Source organism: Nelusetta ayraudi, unplaced genomic scaffold (genome assembly GCF_046127955.1).
Source record: "Nelusetta ayraudi isolate G7.1 ecotype Tasmania unplaced genomic scaffold, CSIRO-AGI_Nayr_v1 ptg000042l, whole genome shotgun sequence".
Lineage (NCBI taxonomy): Eukaryota > Metazoa > Chordata > Actinopteri > Tetraodontiformes > Monacanthidae > Nelusetta > Nelusetta ayraudi.
In genome coordinates, this window is record NW_027466092.1 from 13,469,500 (window position 1) to 13,486,924 (window position 17,425).

The following is a 17,425-nucleotide window of genomic DNA, read 5'->3' on the forward strand; positions in this document are numbered from 1 at the left end:
GAGCAAAATTGCAAAAATCAAACATGTTTTCTTTCAGATTATAACCCTTTTTACTTATATAGTTGTAAATTGTAAACTAATACTAATGCACCCTGGAATTCATGCCTGATTAAAGGGCTCTTGTAGCAAAGCTATTAGCTAGCTAGGGCTTGCTAATGTTAGCTAGTGCACAGACATCACTTCCGTCAATCTGAACAAATTGGTGTTTTTGACTGTTGTGAGTGGACGTGAACATACCTTAGACCCGTATGGACTCAAAATATTAAGTATTTGAGTATGCGATGTCTAGTGAAATCTTAAACTAGTTGGGCAAGATTATAATTAGCCTTTCCAAGATAAGTTTAGAATATGGAAAACTCGACAGACTTTGACTAGACAAGTTACAGTACTTTACAGTGAATTAAAAAAATCATGTTAAATGATTGTATAGCATGACAGATCAAATGAATTGGCCAGTCTTAACAAGCCTCTACTCCTCTATCTGTCATAGTGCTTAAGGACAGCAAAGCCAACTGACAACAGTTTTTGTGCCCCCAGGGCAAACAGACATGTTGGTGATAAGTTGAAAAAGAGAGGGTTAATTATGTTATGTGTTATCTGTGCTTTGCTGTTTGCTCTCTCTCATTCTAAATATAGTGCATCTCAGGCTATTCAGCATTAGCTTTCCCCGACTTTATCGCTGCGTGAGAAACAGCAGCGCGGAGCAAAAAGTCTTGCAGAAAGTAAATAGAGCTGAATATGATAAGTGAGACCCCGCCCGAGCTTTGTACATTCAGGTTTAGCCCGGAGGACTGTATTTAAATGAAGCCCAGCTTGGTGATAAGCAACAATGGAAATTATGTTAACCGCTTGTCGCAGGAGAGGCCGACGAGGAACCAAAACAGAGTGCTTAGGATTGTTGCCTACAAGGAGCTCAGTCGCCCAGAGATCCTGTGGGATTTTAGTTGAGATTTTTTATTTTTTTTAAACCGTATATGAAACTACCAGCTGAGTCATCTGGCCAATTTTAGTTTACGCAACTGTTTCTGAGTTTACATTTTTCTCTCCTATTTGGATTGTTTCCTTTTTGCATCAGCAGAAGATCAATCCATTGCGGTCAGACTACAAATGCTTCACAGAGAGCTGCCCGCTGAATCCTTATAGTGCCAATGTGGTTTGGCTGACGGAGAAAGAATCTAAATGCCAGACTGGTAGAAAAACTGCTATTTGCAGCGCAAATTGCCGCAGTGCTTGCACGAACAACAAATTCTAGGCTATTGAAATAAATGGCAGTAAAGCAAGTTTCAAGGTTAAGTAAAAATTAGTTTGAGTGTCTTTAAATGAAGACTGCAGCAGTATAATGGCATGTCTTGGCACTGGAATGATGCCATAACATTTCGACCTAACGTGTCGGCAAAAGAAAATGTTGCCTTTTTTTTTTTTACTTCATCAAATCTATGATATCACACGATGCAGTCCCTTTTATTGTCTGTTTGGAGCATCCCTTTGCTGTGACTCATTGTTGCCTTTGTCCTGTACTTTAAAGTTAACTTGTATTTTTCCCCACAAATGTTTTTATTTATTTATGCCTCTACTTTTCAGGGACAAATTGAGAAAATTGAGGAAAGTGTATCAATCAAAAACCTGATGCTGTCCAAGTAAACTTAAAAACTCCAAGCACTTTGAATCATTATACGAAAAAAATATAAATTCGGATGTTTCACAATTTCGGGTGGCATGCCTCTCTCTCTCTCTCTCTCTCTCTCTCTCTCTCTCCCTCTCTCTCTCTCTCTCGCTCTCGCTCTCTCTCTCACACTCACACACACACACAAAGCGGAACATGAACCATGAACTCATGAGCAGTGACGGTATAGGCCTACACCACGGTTGCAGCGTGCGATGTTTGCTGTTGTAAAGGCGGCGCCGTCAGCGCGAGGGAGGGGGGGAGCGCTGCTGTGATTGGCTGAGCAGCGCTACGTGTACTTTGGTCCGACGCAGGTAGCGCACATGTCAAAGTCACCGCAGCACTGAGCGTGTGTGTTCCGTGTGTGTTCCGTGCGTGTGGGCGTCTCTGGGCTCGTCGCCTCGGATGATGGTACTTCAGATGACGGGTTGCATTGGTGAAGATCCGCTGGTGAGTCCGGAGGAGTAGAAGAAGAAGAAAGACGCAGAAGAAAAAGAAGAAGAAGAAGAAGAAGTGTTCGGTATGAATCAAATTGTCGTGTTTTATTATTATTTTTTACTCAACCAGGAAACTGGACTTGTGTACACATTCCAGTTTTAATATTAACATTAACATTAACATTGACGATTTAATAAGGTTTAAAACTAACAAAGTTTGAGAAATATATTTAAAAAAAAATACGAGCTTGTATGATGATATATGCAAAAGGACTGAGTAATATTAATATTTTAAGTATCAGTTGTTAATCTTATGAGTATGTTTAAGCATTTCCTTTCAACAATCGCTGTATTGTTTACAAACCAGCTAAAAAAAAAAAATCTATAAACTAACCCCCAACACAACAGTTTAGCTGAAGTGTTTCTATTTATTTTTTGACTAAACATTTAAATGTATAATTAAAAAAAACAAAAAACATTTTTTTTAGTGTGATAGGCTGCTCTGTGTGTTACTGTGAGTGCAACCTTGGAATGAGCTCTGTCACAGGCATCACTGTGTGGATAAGACAGGCAAAGATTAGCACAGCAACATCATGGAGTTTCACACTAGCGCTGGCTGATTAGATACTGTGGGATGCAAAGCTGTTTGAGTTGGCCACAGTGAACTGGAGATGGCTGAAGAGCAAACTAAAAAAAACAGCCATGTGTTTGCCAGCTACTTCTCTGACTTCCCCTCCAATCTTTTTTTTTTTCCAGACACCTCCGAGCTCGAGATCAGTGACGGGAGAAGCAGGATGAAATCCAAGGGGAAGGCAGTGAAAGCGTCCAGGAAAACCTGGTCGGACCCAGAGCCTGAACAAGAACAGGATACGGAGCCGGGCTCCAGCGAGCAGGAGGGCTCGGAGGCCTCGCTTCGGATCAGCGACTCCTGGAGGGGGTCGCTGAGGGCCGGGAAGTCCAAGCATGCGGGGGGTTCTGGAGGAGGCCGCCGCCGAAGCCGGCAGCACGGCTCCAGCAACAAGGACCGGAGCGTCCGGCGGCTGGAGAGCAACGAGCGCGAGCGCCAGCGCATGCACAAGCTCAACAACGCCTTCCAGGCCCTGCGCGAGGCCATCCCGCACGTCAAGACTGACAAGAAGCTGTCCAAGATCGAGACTCTGACGCTGGCCAAGAACTACATCAAGTCCCTCACCAGCATCATCCTGGACATGTCGGGGGCGTGCCTGCCGGCTGGTGCCACCCACTCAGAGGCCAGCGCGGCCAAACTCCTGCAGTGCTACCAGCAGCACCTGGAGGAGGACGGCGAGGAAGACCTCACCCATTACCTCACCCACGTGCACAGCATCAGCCAGCGTAGCTAACGGTGGCTAACCAAGGGGGTCATGCGAGACCAGCGGAGCCGCCACATGGGCCTGCAGACCTCGTCCAGGTTCTACATGTGTTGTGCAGTCGGGTGGCCTTGACGGTAAACTGGACCATAGCAACACCTTGGCTGTGAAGAAACCTTCAAGACCAAAGACTAGAGGCTGTAAAGCAGACAGCCGTGATTACAGAGGGGCTACAAGTCTCTGGCCTTTTTTTTTTCCTTTTTTCTTTTTTAGTCGCAGGAACTTGCTCTTGTTTATCTTCTCATCTCCCTGTGTGTGTTTTCTGTTGAGCAACCAGCTCGCTGCAGCCTCCAGTCATAACCGTCACATCCAGGATAGAATTTAAAAAGGCAAGCTAGCACGCCTCAAATATTGAAATGTGAAAGGTGACAAGTGTGATAGCTAGTTCGCTCCAGGGACAATGTGCAGCTGAGCTGAGAACACCACGCTCCACTTGTCTTCTCACTGGTTGGGGAAGCTCCGGATAGCCGGGAGGCCCCGGCGATGCTCCAAGTTTGTTTGAGTTTGTGTGTGCGTGTGTGCGTGTGTGCGTGCGCCTTGTCAGGCCGTTTCAGTCAGAAAGACGACTCTTGAGGAGTTATCATCAATAAACCTGTATTTATTGACAAGACTGTTATTTTGACTGTGCACAACACTCCACATTGTCAAACACAGAGACGTATAAGTGACTTAATTTTCACATTTCACTTTTTTTCACACTTTATACATGATGACCTGGTGAAGCAGGGAAACCGGAGCCTCGTTTGGCATGAATGAATTACTGAATTAATCAGTGCGTTTAAACTCATGATTCAAAACATGAACCCACTTTAGCGACGTGTCACCCCTTAGACATCACATAAAATAACTTACAAACTCACATAGAAGAAAATATAGTGTTTCTGAGCCGCTGTGTCTCTGCTTATCTCTGCTGATAGCAGAGGTTCTTGTGCAAAACATTCTCCTGAGAAAGAGGAAGATTTTGTTGTTGCCTTTCAACTGCAGAACCCCAGAACCCACACAATAAATTACAGTATTCCACGCTTTCCCAGCTTAGTTGTGTAGTTTATCATTGCGCTTGCTTCGAAATGTAACAAAAAAAACTCAAAACTCAATTTAAAAACACCTTTGCTGAACAAGGCAGCAACCAGAACGCTGAGGCTAAAACAATCAACAGATAGTAACAGTTATTGGGCCGTGACTTCCAACTGACCTGACCAGAAAAAATACAGAGTTAATTTTTTTTGTGAACGATTTTTCACAAGCTCTTTGAGTCTGGGCTGTAGCAGTGAGAGAAGCCACGCCTTGCTGAGGGGTTTGTTCAGTAGTGTGTGTCTTTAAGGGGCTTAGGCTGGGCGGGTTCGTCACACCCATCCAAATACCACTTAACGGTTTTCACCACATTGTCCTAAATTGGATTCACGGTCACAGAACCTCTGAGAACTGTTGATTTTAAACACTGATCAAACTCAGGGGTACCAACATGTGGGAGAGATAACAGGCTGCCATCCTGCTTCTCCAGGGTGTGGGAGAAGCGTACGGGAGTGTTCCAGACGTCAGACAGAGCCCGTAAAGCCTGGATCAATCACCAGTCCTGCCTCTGCTATCCGCTGTTGAAATGTGCTTCTGTTTAAAAACAATTAGGCGTCGCTCTGTCGGAAAATGTTGGGATTAGGCTAAGATGATACAATATTTTACACATTTTACACAATAGCAGCCGGGGAGCCGCTGGTTTAGCAGCAATATAACTGGCATGTGAGATTTCACATTCACTTGCATGTTTTACACACTACCTGCAACAGTGACATGGGCAAAATCATTTGACGGCAAAGGGATGTTAAAAGTTCATTAAAGAGGTGAAGCTGATCGCTGTTGAACGGAAACAAAGATAAACATTTACATTGGATGTGTCACTGATAAAACAAAGAAAGTGAAGTAAAAATGAAAGGTCAAATGTGTGACTGGAGGAGACTGATTCAGCTCAACATTTAAGACCGTTGTGAAAAGTCACAACTTCCTGTTGCACAACACTCTGTGAAGAGGAGAGAGAGAGAGAGGCCGTCCTCTTGCAGCAGACTGAACATCTGTATGGTACGATATTACTCCAGATGTGTCCGTGCAGCTCTGGCTGAGCCTAGCATCCCTCTGCCGCGCCGGTGAGCTCTGAGTTTCTGAGCGGGAGGGGGGTGCCGGGGGCTGCGGCGGACGGGTCGGTGAGGGAGGGCATGCGGATGCGGGGCGGTTCCATGGAGTTCCCTCTCACAGTAACGTGATCCCAGCCGCCCTGAGAAGCACAGCGGAGAGGAAGCAGAACTCAGCCACCAATAAAGTCAGCACTTTTCACTTGGAGTGTGCGGTTAAAGGACCAGAGAGACGGCACAATGCACTGTCCAATCTCTCAGTCAGTGAGTCCCGTGTGATACAGTTTCACACAAGTTTACAGTGTTCTGCATAAAGGCTTCATTTTAGCTTGTTGCTCATACTGATGCTTTGTTGGACCTGCCACATTTTTAGAGGGAAACAAAACCAAAGCTCAGTTGGTTGTGAATTGATGATCAAAGGGTTGGCAGTTCAAATCCCAGCGTTCACATGTTGAAGTGTCCTTGGGCGAGACACTGAACCCTAAACTGTACCCAATGGGGGTGGCAGCACCTTGCATGGCAGCAGCCACCCATTGGTGTGTGAGCGTGTGAGTGAATGGTTCATTTGTTATTGCTGAGAAACACCAGTGAAGCAAGTGTTGTGAAATAGGGAATCTTTAGGAGTCGGAAAAATATTACGAAAGTGAAAACTGCAACATCATAACCAACATCAGGCCACAGACATTTTCTCAGACATACATGTACAAAACACATTGAAAGTATTTAGTGTCTCACCCCGATGCCGTAGTCCCATGACTGTCCTTTAGGCTGCACTGGCTGGACCCCAAGTCGATGGCAAACTGTTCCGCAGCTCAGGCTGTGGCTGCCCTGCACCTTGTCAGCTATGATCCACACCTACACAACCACGACAAAGCAGCACAACTTGACAACAACTTCGGTGTCCCACAGCCCCAGCAGTGGATCCCGCAGGGAGATTTTGATGCACTGGGATCTTTAGACAGCCCTGTCCTAAAACACTTGTTTTGAGGAATGCTTTCCAAGTCATTTATTGAAGCTGTACACAGCCTGCTCAGGTCAGAACATTAATAGCAAATCAGTAACAACAGGAAATCTTTATGTGCTGACCTGGTCCAGGGGCCCAACTGAGACCTTGCGCACATTATTGGAGATGTGCTCCCAGGAGGAGCCCTGAGGGTAACTGGGGGTCACACCATGTCTGTACCACAGGTTACCTGGAAAAAAGGTTACCTGTACATCATGAGACTTGCAGAAAGAAATTATTTTACAACAAGAGTAAAAGTCGAAGCTTCACCGTTCTCGTCGACGGTGTAGACGGACGTCCTGCCGACAGACACCTGCTTCAGCTTCTGCTTAGACGGGGAGGGGATGTGGTACCAGCAGTCTCCTGTAGAGGGAGACACAACACAACTCAACAAAAGAGGCATTCTCTCCAGCGGCAGATTCAAGAGCGTTTCGACTCTGTGAAATAAGAGCTTAGGATCCGTCGGACCTGCAGGGCTCTGGGCAGAGACGGAGCCTCTGTAAAAGGCAGAACCGTCCCTGGCGATGCCCCACACCTGGGTGGCGGCCCCGATGGAGATGGACTTGAATGGTTGGTCAGTCCCAACATGGAGCCATGATGATCCCTGAGACAGACAGGGACAACTTCTGTGTTGCATATTTTATATAATCTTTATCAATTCTAAAACAAAGTGCTTCCTCTAAACCTTAATGAGAAATGACACAAGTGTTCTGCTCAAATGTGTGTGTGTGTGTGTGTGTGTTTACAGCTAGAGGACCTTACCGCTGGCGTCAGTGTAGTCACTCCTAGTCGGCAGAGAACATCTCCCTTGTTGCTGATGGCCCACAGAGACACCACGTCTACACTGCTCTGAGCAGCACATGGCAGGATGGTCACATCGCTCAGTGTGATTGGTGGAATTTCTTGCCACGGTCCCGTCGTGGCCAGCTTGCATTTCCTGCGCCAGAGGGAAACCACGTCACTGTCAAATAAGTAGCGTGAACGAGGTATGCCCGCAGCTGATGCACTCTCATTTAATTTAATTATGTTCTGGGTGCAAAGAAGTACTAAAACTGGCCAGTCAATCAGAAAGACACTGAAATTGATAGTTTTGCACTTATTTCATTTTTTCATTTTTAATTTAATGATAAAGATACCTAATGTCAATTAGTGTTTGACTTTCTCACCCTGACAAACTCATTGTAAAACCATGCGGTTTTTAGTCTCTTTCCTCTGTGGTGACTGATAAACGTACAAAAACATGAAAATGTAAAGTGTGGTTTTGGACCTGAGTGCACCTGCTAAACAACCAACAGGAAACATATCAAATAGTAAGAATTCTCACTGTGCTATTTATAATACCTTGCCCATCGTCTGCGGCGTACAAAGTCCTTCATAGTTTTATGGCCATGGTATGATCTGCATTGAGACAGAGAAGAAGTATTGAAAGAAACAAATTGTACATTTGTGCTTGCACATTTAAATACAGCAGGTTTTCTGTAAATTCTTGTGTTCTTGGCTGAAATCTTTCTTTCAATTTTGTTTTGCTTAACAGTTTCGACTGTCAAACTTTCTGCATTCTTTGTCAGAGGTGTCACACGCTGTCGATGTGGCGGCCAAAAGATTTCGGAAAGGAAATTCGATGCTAAATTTGTATTTTTTAAAATGCAAAATGAGCAAACAGTCTGAGGTGACACAGCAGGTGGTTTGGAAAAATGAGAAATAAAACCTACGCCGGAAAATCAGCTGCATACTGCCAGCCCTCTCTGTCTGTCCCTCCAGAGACGCTGTAGTCGATCGCCCAGTCAGACACCTGGGTGCAGTGAAAACAGGAAGTGGAGCAGAATGAAAAAAAAAAAAGAAATTCAATATGAGCTGGTTTCAATTCAAACAAAGATCTATTCTTAGAGTGTGTGTGAGACAGCACTTACCCATGTCCACTGTGGTGAGGGAGGTTTGGTGTGTGTCTTTGTGCACTCGTGCAGTCCTGAGGCATCGCTCCACATGTAGCGATCTGTTGGGAGGCCTCTACACACAGCAAATGGAGGAGGGTAATGATGAAATGTCAGTAATTATATGAGTATCAGTATCATCCGAGAGACAGTAAGGTAGTTTTAAATGTAATAACGAGTGTGATTGTTTGGGACAATCAGAAGAGATTCAGTGACGCAGTGCAGCACAGTTTATTTTACTGCTAGAGTCGAGCTGCAGCTCCCAGTCTCGTCTCCACCTGTGCCAGCGGTTGAGTTTCGACTCAGTGCAGATGGCATCAAGTTAAACTTGCACAATGCCTGGTTAGAACTATCTGTTGTATGATTGTGTTTCTATCAGTCACATTTTGTTACTGTTCAGACGTAGACCTGAGAGATAAATTCTTCGGCCTAAACATTGCTCAGACCAGCTACCTGTTGGTGTAGCCGGTCACAGGGTTCCACCTCTGGTTCTCGTAGATGTAGACACTCTTGACGTCAGTCTGCGTGTAAATGTTGTCCGTGCTGCTGGCCAGTCCCTGGAAGAAGCCTCCTCCGTAGCCCCCCGTGTAGACCCAGGCGGTGTGGTCGTAGCCGATGCCCCACACGATCCCGACGCTGTTGCACTCGATAGTGCGCAGGTGACCTCCGACCTGACGCCAGAACCTGAACAGAGGAAAACAATGCTTTCTGCAGGCTGAAGTGGACGTGTGAGGCAGCTACTGAGAACCTGATCCACTCAGCTTGCACAGCGAAACACATAATAATTAAACTTCAGAAAAGAGTTATTAGAATAATAAATAAAGTTCCCTATCGTGACACCACAAATAAATTATTTCTAGAGTTGAAGATCTTAAAATTCATAGATACAGTATACTTAAAAACATTAGAAATGCTAAAATGTGTAGATCTTGTTGAGTTTTAAAAAAATATTGTAGGGCAAAATACTTCATGATTATAAAGATAAATGACTGAATTGTGAATCAATTACGAAGAATAATGTAAAGCATATTTTGTTTTGTTGTGTTTTTTTTTCCTTTTGATCTTGTATTACTAATATTCTGGGTAATCTTATGCACTGCAAAGGGTAGGCAACAATAAGCTTCGGCTTCAGCCTACTCCTTTTTTCGTTTACAGGGTTGTTTTATTTTTTGTTGTGAGTGTATATAATGTGCAAATTTGTTTTGGAAGGTTCTTTTTCATTTTTGTCAGTTTATTGCACAAGATTGCAAAATAAAAATTGTAAACAAAATAAACTATTCATTCATTCAATCATCTTACATCTGGTCGCAGGGCGTGGCGTAGGGCACGGCCTCCAGACTCGGGGTGGGCTCACTCACAAAGATGTCCCCTTTGCAGGTGACTGACCAGATTGCCTGTTTGGACGGTGGACCCTGGATCCTTCTGGAGTCACAGCAGGACACGCTCAACAACGCCAGCTTGAGGCCAGGACCGAGGTGCAGGATTCAGGTGGAGAATCGGGGAAATGAAAACACACGATGGGATTAGATTGGGAATTTTTGAATAAAACCCACTGATGTGATCCGACGTTTGGTAACTGATGAGGCAAATGTGCTCTCCAATAAAAAATGCCTACCCAGTCATGCATTTCCAGCTCTGTGGCCGCTGCCAGTCTAATTGGCCACCTCTGTTTGGTCCTCTCAGGAGTGTAGATGGCAAAGGTGTGTTTGGAGTCACTGAGCACAGGGACCAGGATGGTGATCTCATTGACGAAGGCATGGAGGTACTGGACAGAGTGAAGGGGGGAAAAAAACAGCAGAATATGGTTACAAAAAGTAGATAAGAGAAACAAAGAACTGTAGATGAGGACACACACACACGCACACGCGCGCACACACACACACACACACACACACACACACACACACACACACACACACACACACACACACACACACACACACACACACACACACACTTTCTTCTCCTCGTAAAAGTTGTAGTAGATGAAGAGGATGCCGTCCTTGTTGCCCTCCGGCCCTGAATACTGCTCCAAGGCAAAGTGAACATCGATCCACTTGTGCGGCTTCCAGTCTCTCCACCACTGCATGGTTCCCTTCTTCACCCACACAGACTGTGCAGAAAGAAAGAGAGAGAGAGGAGAGAGAGAGAGAGAGAGAGAGAGAGAGAGAGAGACGTTTCCAGCATGCTGTCAAACACACTGCTGCCATGCATAATAGATTAAAGAGGAAGGCGGGTGGTGTCCACAGCTCTTGAGTTCAGGTACCTGTTCTACAGCTTGTTCGTAGTGCTTGAAATTATCCATCTCTCTTCTGGTCCTCTCGTTGAGCTGCTCAAAGATTTGTCTCCGCCAGGCCGCCGTCTGGGCCGGGGTGACGGACAGACTCATGGACTGGACGGACTGGACCAGAGCTGCAGAGGATGGGAGTAAAATTGAGTGAGTTGACTTCCTGGTAAACTGCATTGGACACCCTTTAAATTTGTTCTGTCTGCTGCTCTAATCTTTCTGAACCTTATCAGGTCCAATAAATATAAACAAACTGGAGCTGACTATGCGGTTGGGCAGTGAATGTTCAAAAACTCACTTCTGAAAAGATCTACTTCCAAAGTACTGATCAGTCTCAAGCTAAATAAGACAACTAAAGAACATAAGCAGTGACTTGACGTACTTGAACTGTTGAGCGCGCAGTTGAACCAGCTGAGTTGAGAGTGGCTGTCCACAGAGCAGCCTCCTCCGCTGACCCACGCCCACAGCGGGTGCTCGTCCACGCCGTACAGTTCCTCAATGGCCAGGGTGTACGTGGCCACTGAGGACAAGCTGCAGGTGTCCGCCGTGTCTGCCGCTGCTGCCGCCGCCTGGTTCTGCTGACTCTGACCCTCTGCCAGATCCACGTTAGACCACTGCGGGTCACCAGGAACAAGGAGAACAGCACACGGAGCTTGGACCTCGTCGTCCCCAGGGACGGCCTCCTCTTCGAGAGCTGCCGGACCGGCGCCTCTGTTCTCTCTTGCGGCCTTTGCTGGTTCTCGGTCAGAGACGAGTTCGGAGATGAAGCTGTCGCTGGTGACTTTGGGTATGCGAGGCTTGGGGGCCTCCGCAGGTTGGTCTGTGGGGTCCACAGGGGGTTGAGCGCAGGAGTCGGGAGAGGCAGAGGCCACAAGGCGACTGGTCCCGTCTATGGAGGCCTTGTCCGGGTCCGACTCCACATCGCTGGCGACGGACTGAGCACGCGCCTCCCCGCTAAAGTAGATTCCAGCACTGCAGTGGCAGACGAGAGAGTTACGTACATGATGTGCAGCTGATGAAATCTTCCTGAATTGAAAGCACATGTTGCCTCCAGCTTATTCCAGGGAATCAGCTAAAACCAATTGACGCATTGAGCAAAAAGTATGTGAACATCCCTGTAAATGCACAAGTGTGTTTTCAATTCAGGCTCTCTACCTCTGCAGGCTGCCTGCGCTGGCACTGGAGTGGGATCGATCTCCATCTCGCGGGACGCTGATGGCCTTCCAGGTCTTCCCGCTGAGTTCGCTGGAGGTCACACCTTGGCGGAAGTACACCGCCCGATCCTCACAGCCAACAGCAAACACCTGCGCACGCAGCGACAGGGTGGACTTAGAGAAAACCAGCAGGGCTGTTTTTCCTCAGAGTTTTGTGCCGGCTTGCCAGCGGAAAGTCACCTGATCATTGAGTCCCACGTTGATCATGAACATCTCTCCCACCATGCTGATCCAACCAGAGCCACAAGGATTGTGGGAGCTTACGCCACGTCTGAACCACACCTGGTAATGAAGGAGGGTGGAGTGGTAAGCATTTGCTACCACCAGGTCATCAGTTTAACAGAATCAAGGTTGTCATTTCTTCTTCGTTTTTTAGGGCATTAAAGTCACGGTTTCCTTACTTTGTTGTCCTTGGTTAAGGCCCAAACCACGTTGGCTCCCACAGCTACATGTGTGGCTCCCAAATCAGGACTGGGTGAGTCCACTACTGCCCAGGAGGTACCTGTCGGGAACCGTAAGCATATTTCCTAAATACAGAGGTTGAAAACGCATCACCGCACTCCACCCCCCCGGACCAGCAGACTCTTTACCTTTGGGGCAGTCTCGGCTGATGCCCTCCCTGACAATGAACTGGCCCTCCCACAACACAGCCCAGACCAGCTCTGCTGGGCCACAGCTAATCTGCACCACCTCCCCAGGGAGAGGCATCTCCTCCCACACTGCGCCCTCTGGATTGTCATGACAAATTCCCTCCCTGAACCACACCTGCGGGCAGAGAGAAGGAGGTCAGGATTAACAGGAACAAAGGCAGATGACCTGCATTAGTTGGGAAGGCGGTTTACATTGTGTGACGGGATTGTTTGAGAGAGTGTATATATTCTAATTTACACAGACGTGTATTTCTTAAAGGTGTTGTACATTGATTTTCTCATTGCCTTTGAATACTAATATGTGTCTGTCGCCTTTCAGCAAACACCCCAGAAATGAGAGGAGTGGATTCTCCACTTCTGTATAATTCTGGCCGTTCTGGCCGTATAATTCTGCACTTCTTTCTTCACTTCTGCAGTTTGTGATGTCCCATAGACCACTGATAGACTTGTGGCTCTGTTACATCACCCTTCAAACATACCAGTGGTCAAACGATAACAGGAAGGTCAGAGTGAGGGTTTTTGTACTCCTGCCCATAAAAATCCACTGTGTTACATACAGTGACTTACTTGCTGTGTCTCAATTCAGGTTCTGCACCCTTCAGACCAAGTGTCCTCTGTCTGAAGGAAGCGTTCTTCGAGTACCCAGCCTAGAGGGACGGACCAAACCCCGCCTCCCCGGTCACCACTCGGGACGGTCTAGCCTTCGGCGTATTTCCTCGTTTCGTCACCGCCATTCCCTCTGGCTGGCCAACCCCGGAAGTGACGTTTTTATAGTATCAAGCCAACCATTGGTTCGCCATCTAACAATGGCGTTGAATGTTCAAATAAATAAAAACCCGATGTTAAAACTGAATATTTTATGTGAAATTTAATACTTAAATTTATACGAAGTGTCTTTGCCAGTAGATGCCGCTAATTTCAGCTGACTTCCCACGATCCCACGATGCTTTGCAGCAGCACGCAAAGCATCATGGGATACATAAGTGCGCGAAGGATAGTAGCGGTGCATCCTTGGAATTGGCTAAAACGAGTGCGTATTTCCGAGTACGCATATTGAGCGTCCTAAGCACCCTCGGGAATTGGGACAAGCCTTCGCGCAGTGCTATGACGCAACTTCCTTTCAAAATGCGTACTTCAAGGATGCAGACCCTGAATTGAGACACAGCAACAGCAAGGTAAACAATGCAGATTCATCTGAGGGAACTTGGAACACCGTTTTCCCCTAAATGTTCAGCCTTATTATGCTAAAAATAAGCTTACTACATAGATTAATGACGCATACAAAGTATGACTGTGTGTGTGAGAGTACCTTGCCCTGGAGGGACACGGCCCAAAGTGACAGCCGGCCTCTGGGCTCCTCATTGATCTCCCAACCTCCACAGCTGATGTCACTGAAGGGATCTGGCAGCATCGTTGGCTGTGAGGGGATCTGTCAGCAACATACAGGAGAGGTGGTTCAGGTGAACAAGCTTTAGATGTAGATGTGCAGACGTAAAAAAACAAAACAAAAAAAAAACACCCACCTTGGCCCAGGTGTCCATGGCTTTGTACCTCCTGTAGCGGATCCATCGCCGGCGACGGACGCAGGAATTCCATTTCTTATCTTTGGTGTAGAAGGCAGGGAAGTCGATAGCGTAGCTCCATCCCTGCAAATAAAAACACCTCAGTTTGAGAAATTAATGATTGAATTAAAACCAAAACAGGATGCATGCAAAATTCACACTCACCCCTTTCTCGGTGGGTTCTCCCTCAAAGTTTTCGTCCACGTACCAGTCGCCCTCCCACTCCCAGCTGTCAGAGGGCAGCTGGAAGCTGTCCAAAGGTTGGTGCTGCAGTCCTGTGACATCACTCCATTGCCAACGGTCGCTTGGCAACAAGCGATCCGAGAATCCATCAACTGGATTCCACCGCTGACGAAAAGTTGGGATTATTCACATGGTTAAAACCTTCAACTAATTTGGATTGTGCATGTATCATGCATAATAGAAAAGATGTAATTTGCTGATTCTAGAATTCTGCATTGAAAAAAAAGTTAATGAGTTACTCAGTCACACAGCGAGCAGCATGTCGCAGGAGAGGAATTGCAACGCTCATGTTTTAGGAAGTAACATTTAGAGAAAGTTACAGTTGTGTAACCCCAGTCTAGGGCAGAAGTGAAAGATAAGATGAACTGCACAGGAACAGAAAAATATCTGCTTTCTTGCCTGTTCAATGTAACGTATCACTAACATTCCAACTGGTCCATGAGACTCACCTGGTTCTCATAGGTGTCCTCCTGGTAGCGGACTGGCAGGTCGGAGGCGTGCACGTTCAGGTGGATGTTATTGTCGCAGGCGATGCCCCAGCAGCACTGCTGGGCTGCTGTCACCCGCTTGAACTCCATATGGGCGTCATGGCACTGCTCCCACTGCTGCCCTGCCGTGGACAGGCTGTAGACCCGCCCATACACATCCACGGCCCAGAGCAGGGAGGCAGGCATGGTTGCACCAGGATCCTGCAGACACGGCGACGCACAACAAACATCAGGTCTATTACCTCTAGTCGTTACTTCAAGTGCACAGTAAGAATTACATTCTCACCTGTTACATTAAACTACATAATTAAGGTAAGCATTAGATTCAGGTCTTACTTACAGATTGTATTATTAATTGTATTATTATTACTTTTGAAAATGATAAATTGGTGACCAACTTAGTCGGTGAAAAACAGAAGCACATAAACCTGACAAGACAACACATATAACACATGGCCTGTGAAAATGGTTTAACCAGAGTGTGCGCTTCTTCTTTTTTTTTGTTGCCTTTTTTCAAGATCAAGCATTCTGAGTAAAAGCACCACACATCACATGACAGTGGCTGTATTCAAGCAGCTCATTAAGTGTTGCAAAAGGGAGCAAACATAGCACTTGGACCCTGACAGTTTCAGCCATCATCGAGCTGCATCTCATCTATCATTTGTATGAGTCAACTGTCAGGATGTCAGGAAGGACGCAGGTGAAAGTTAGAACCTGTGTCTGAACTGTACTTGAGGTTTGCTACCCCACTGTTAATACACCCAATTAGGCAGCTGTACACGGTAATAACAGTCATGTGTGTCACTGGTCAATGCTGTGTGTGTTGACTGTTTGCTCACAACGCTCCTGCTCCACTTTCTGGCCATGTCGCGGATCAATCTCTGATTCCTGGCCTGCGTGCTTCGATTTATCGAGTTTACTTTGCGGAGGCAACACACACACACACACACACACACACACACACACACACACACACACACAGTAGGTAGGCGCAAATTAAATATTTGATCATGTACGATGTTTATAAACATGTCTGTGCTTGAATTATATATATATTTTCCATTCATGCCATCGAAACACCGAAGTGCACGCGCAAAGCGTAACACTCCGCGGATAAATATAGTAACTACGGTTGCGAACACTGCGTAACACGACGTAGGGATGCTGCAGCTGAAAGGCGTATCCCCCAGGTTCCCCCACAATATGATCCCGTTCAGCCCTTGATATCCCCTAGATATATAGCCCCTTTAGACATCGTTATAACGTATTTAGAACATTAACACTGTTATAGACGAAAACCACGACGTAGTAGAGGGAATGTGAGCTTAATGTAATGTAATTCTGGCAAACCCCGAGCCGGCCGGCAGCGCTAGCTAGAGCAGCATTAACAGCTCATCAATTACAGGTGTGAGTGATTAGCAGGAGTCACCCGCGAGGAAACCCGAGCGAACGTCAAACTGACTTCAGCACAAGACGACTAAAACGCTTGTTTCTTTTTGTTGTTGTTGTTGTTGTTATAGTGAAGGCTTACAGGCTAAGCCCCTCTACAATTAGCTGGTAAACACAGTTGTGGCGCACACGAACCTGGCTCTTCCTCTCATTAACCGTGAAGCCGAGGCGGTGGGACCTTCATTCGGATGCTCAGCCAGCGGTGGGGAATGAATGAGAGCGACGCTGCTGGAACATTACTGCTGTTCGTATCAAATCTTGTCAACCGACGTAAAGCAGGAAGTGATGTTGTCGCTTCAATGGTTTTGGTGACGTCACACCCAGCAGAGGGCGCTGCTGGACCGTAATTCAATAGGGAAGGAAGAACATTACTCAGGTATTTTACAACTTGCGCATTTAAACTTTTATTACATGTTTCAAAAGAAACATACATATTCTTAAGTTACATTACCAAACACTCTATTATTGCATTACATTGCACAGCAATATCGAAACTGTTGAAAAACAACTACATAGGTTGCAAAAGCTGGTAATATCAAAGTAGTATGTAATTGCTAATTGTCTTAATTTGTCTTTACGATATAAATATTTAAATTTCACTTTATGTCACTAAATAGTATCTACTGGACACGATAGAAGAATATTATGCACGTGTGGTGAGAACCCTCTTATGTGAGCAGCAATATGGGACAAATGAAGGATGCAAGAAATTAAACTCAATGCTGCTGTTAAAGCGGTCCTCACCAAAACAGACAAACTGTAGTTTCTTTAAATCTTCACTTTAAAGTGTGGTGCCCAAAACCTCAATTTCCCGTTTCAGTTATTTGAGGCCAAACCACATTTCCAAAAATATCCACATATGTGTGGATTGGGCATTAGTTTAAAAGCTCTGTCCACCCACTCAGGTGACTTCAGTTAACAGCTGATTAGACTTCCAGAAAGATCCTCCTTGAACGTCCATGGAATTCTACATAATATGTAAAAGAAAAC

General features: G+C 46.0%; 2 protein-coding genes across 2 annotated transcripts; one reads left to right on the forward strand and one right to left on the reverse strand.

Annotated features, from left to right (window-relative positions):
• The first annotated feature begins 1,837 nt into the window (after positions 1–1,837).
• Positions 1,838–4,096, forward strand: bhlha15 (basic helix-loop-helix family, member a15). Its single transcript, XM_076034662.1, has 2 exons — positions 1,838–2,183; positions 2,857–4,096. Exon 2 carries the CDS (start codon positions 2,895–2,897, stop codon positions 3,459–3,461), a length of 567 nt encoding a protein of 188 aa, XP_075890777.1. The 5' UTR covers positions 1,838–2,183; positions 2,857–2,894; the 3' UTR covers positions 3,462–4,096.
• On the reverse strand, positions 4,066–16,733 carry tecpr1a (tectonin beta-propeller repeat containing 1a). Its single transcript, XM_076034661.1, has 24 exons — positions 16,571–16,733; positions 14,948–15,187; positions 14,421–14,603; positions 14,217–14,339; positions 14,003–14,122; positions 12,634–12,808; positions 12,445–12,545; positions 12,224–12,325; positions 11,985–12,133; positions 11,212–11,801; positions 10,809–10,954; positions 10,500–10,655; positions 10,158–10,307; positions 9,842–9,999; positions 8,996–9,226; positions 8,522–8,618; positions 8,324–8,403; positions 7,953–8,009; positions 7,374–7,548; positions 7,080–7,215; positions 6,882–6,974; positions 6,695–6,801; positions 6,344–6,463; positions 4,066–5,751 (listed from the first exon to the last, which is right to left on the reverse strand). The coding sequence occupies exons 2-24, from the start codon at positions 15,170–15,172 to the stop codon at positions 5,602–5,604; spliced, it is 3,624 nt and encodes a 1,207-aa protein (XP_075890776.1). The 5' UTR covers positions 15,173–15,187; positions 16,571–16,733; the 3' UTR covers positions 4,066–5,601.
• Positions 16,734–17,425: the final 692 nt, after the last annotated feature.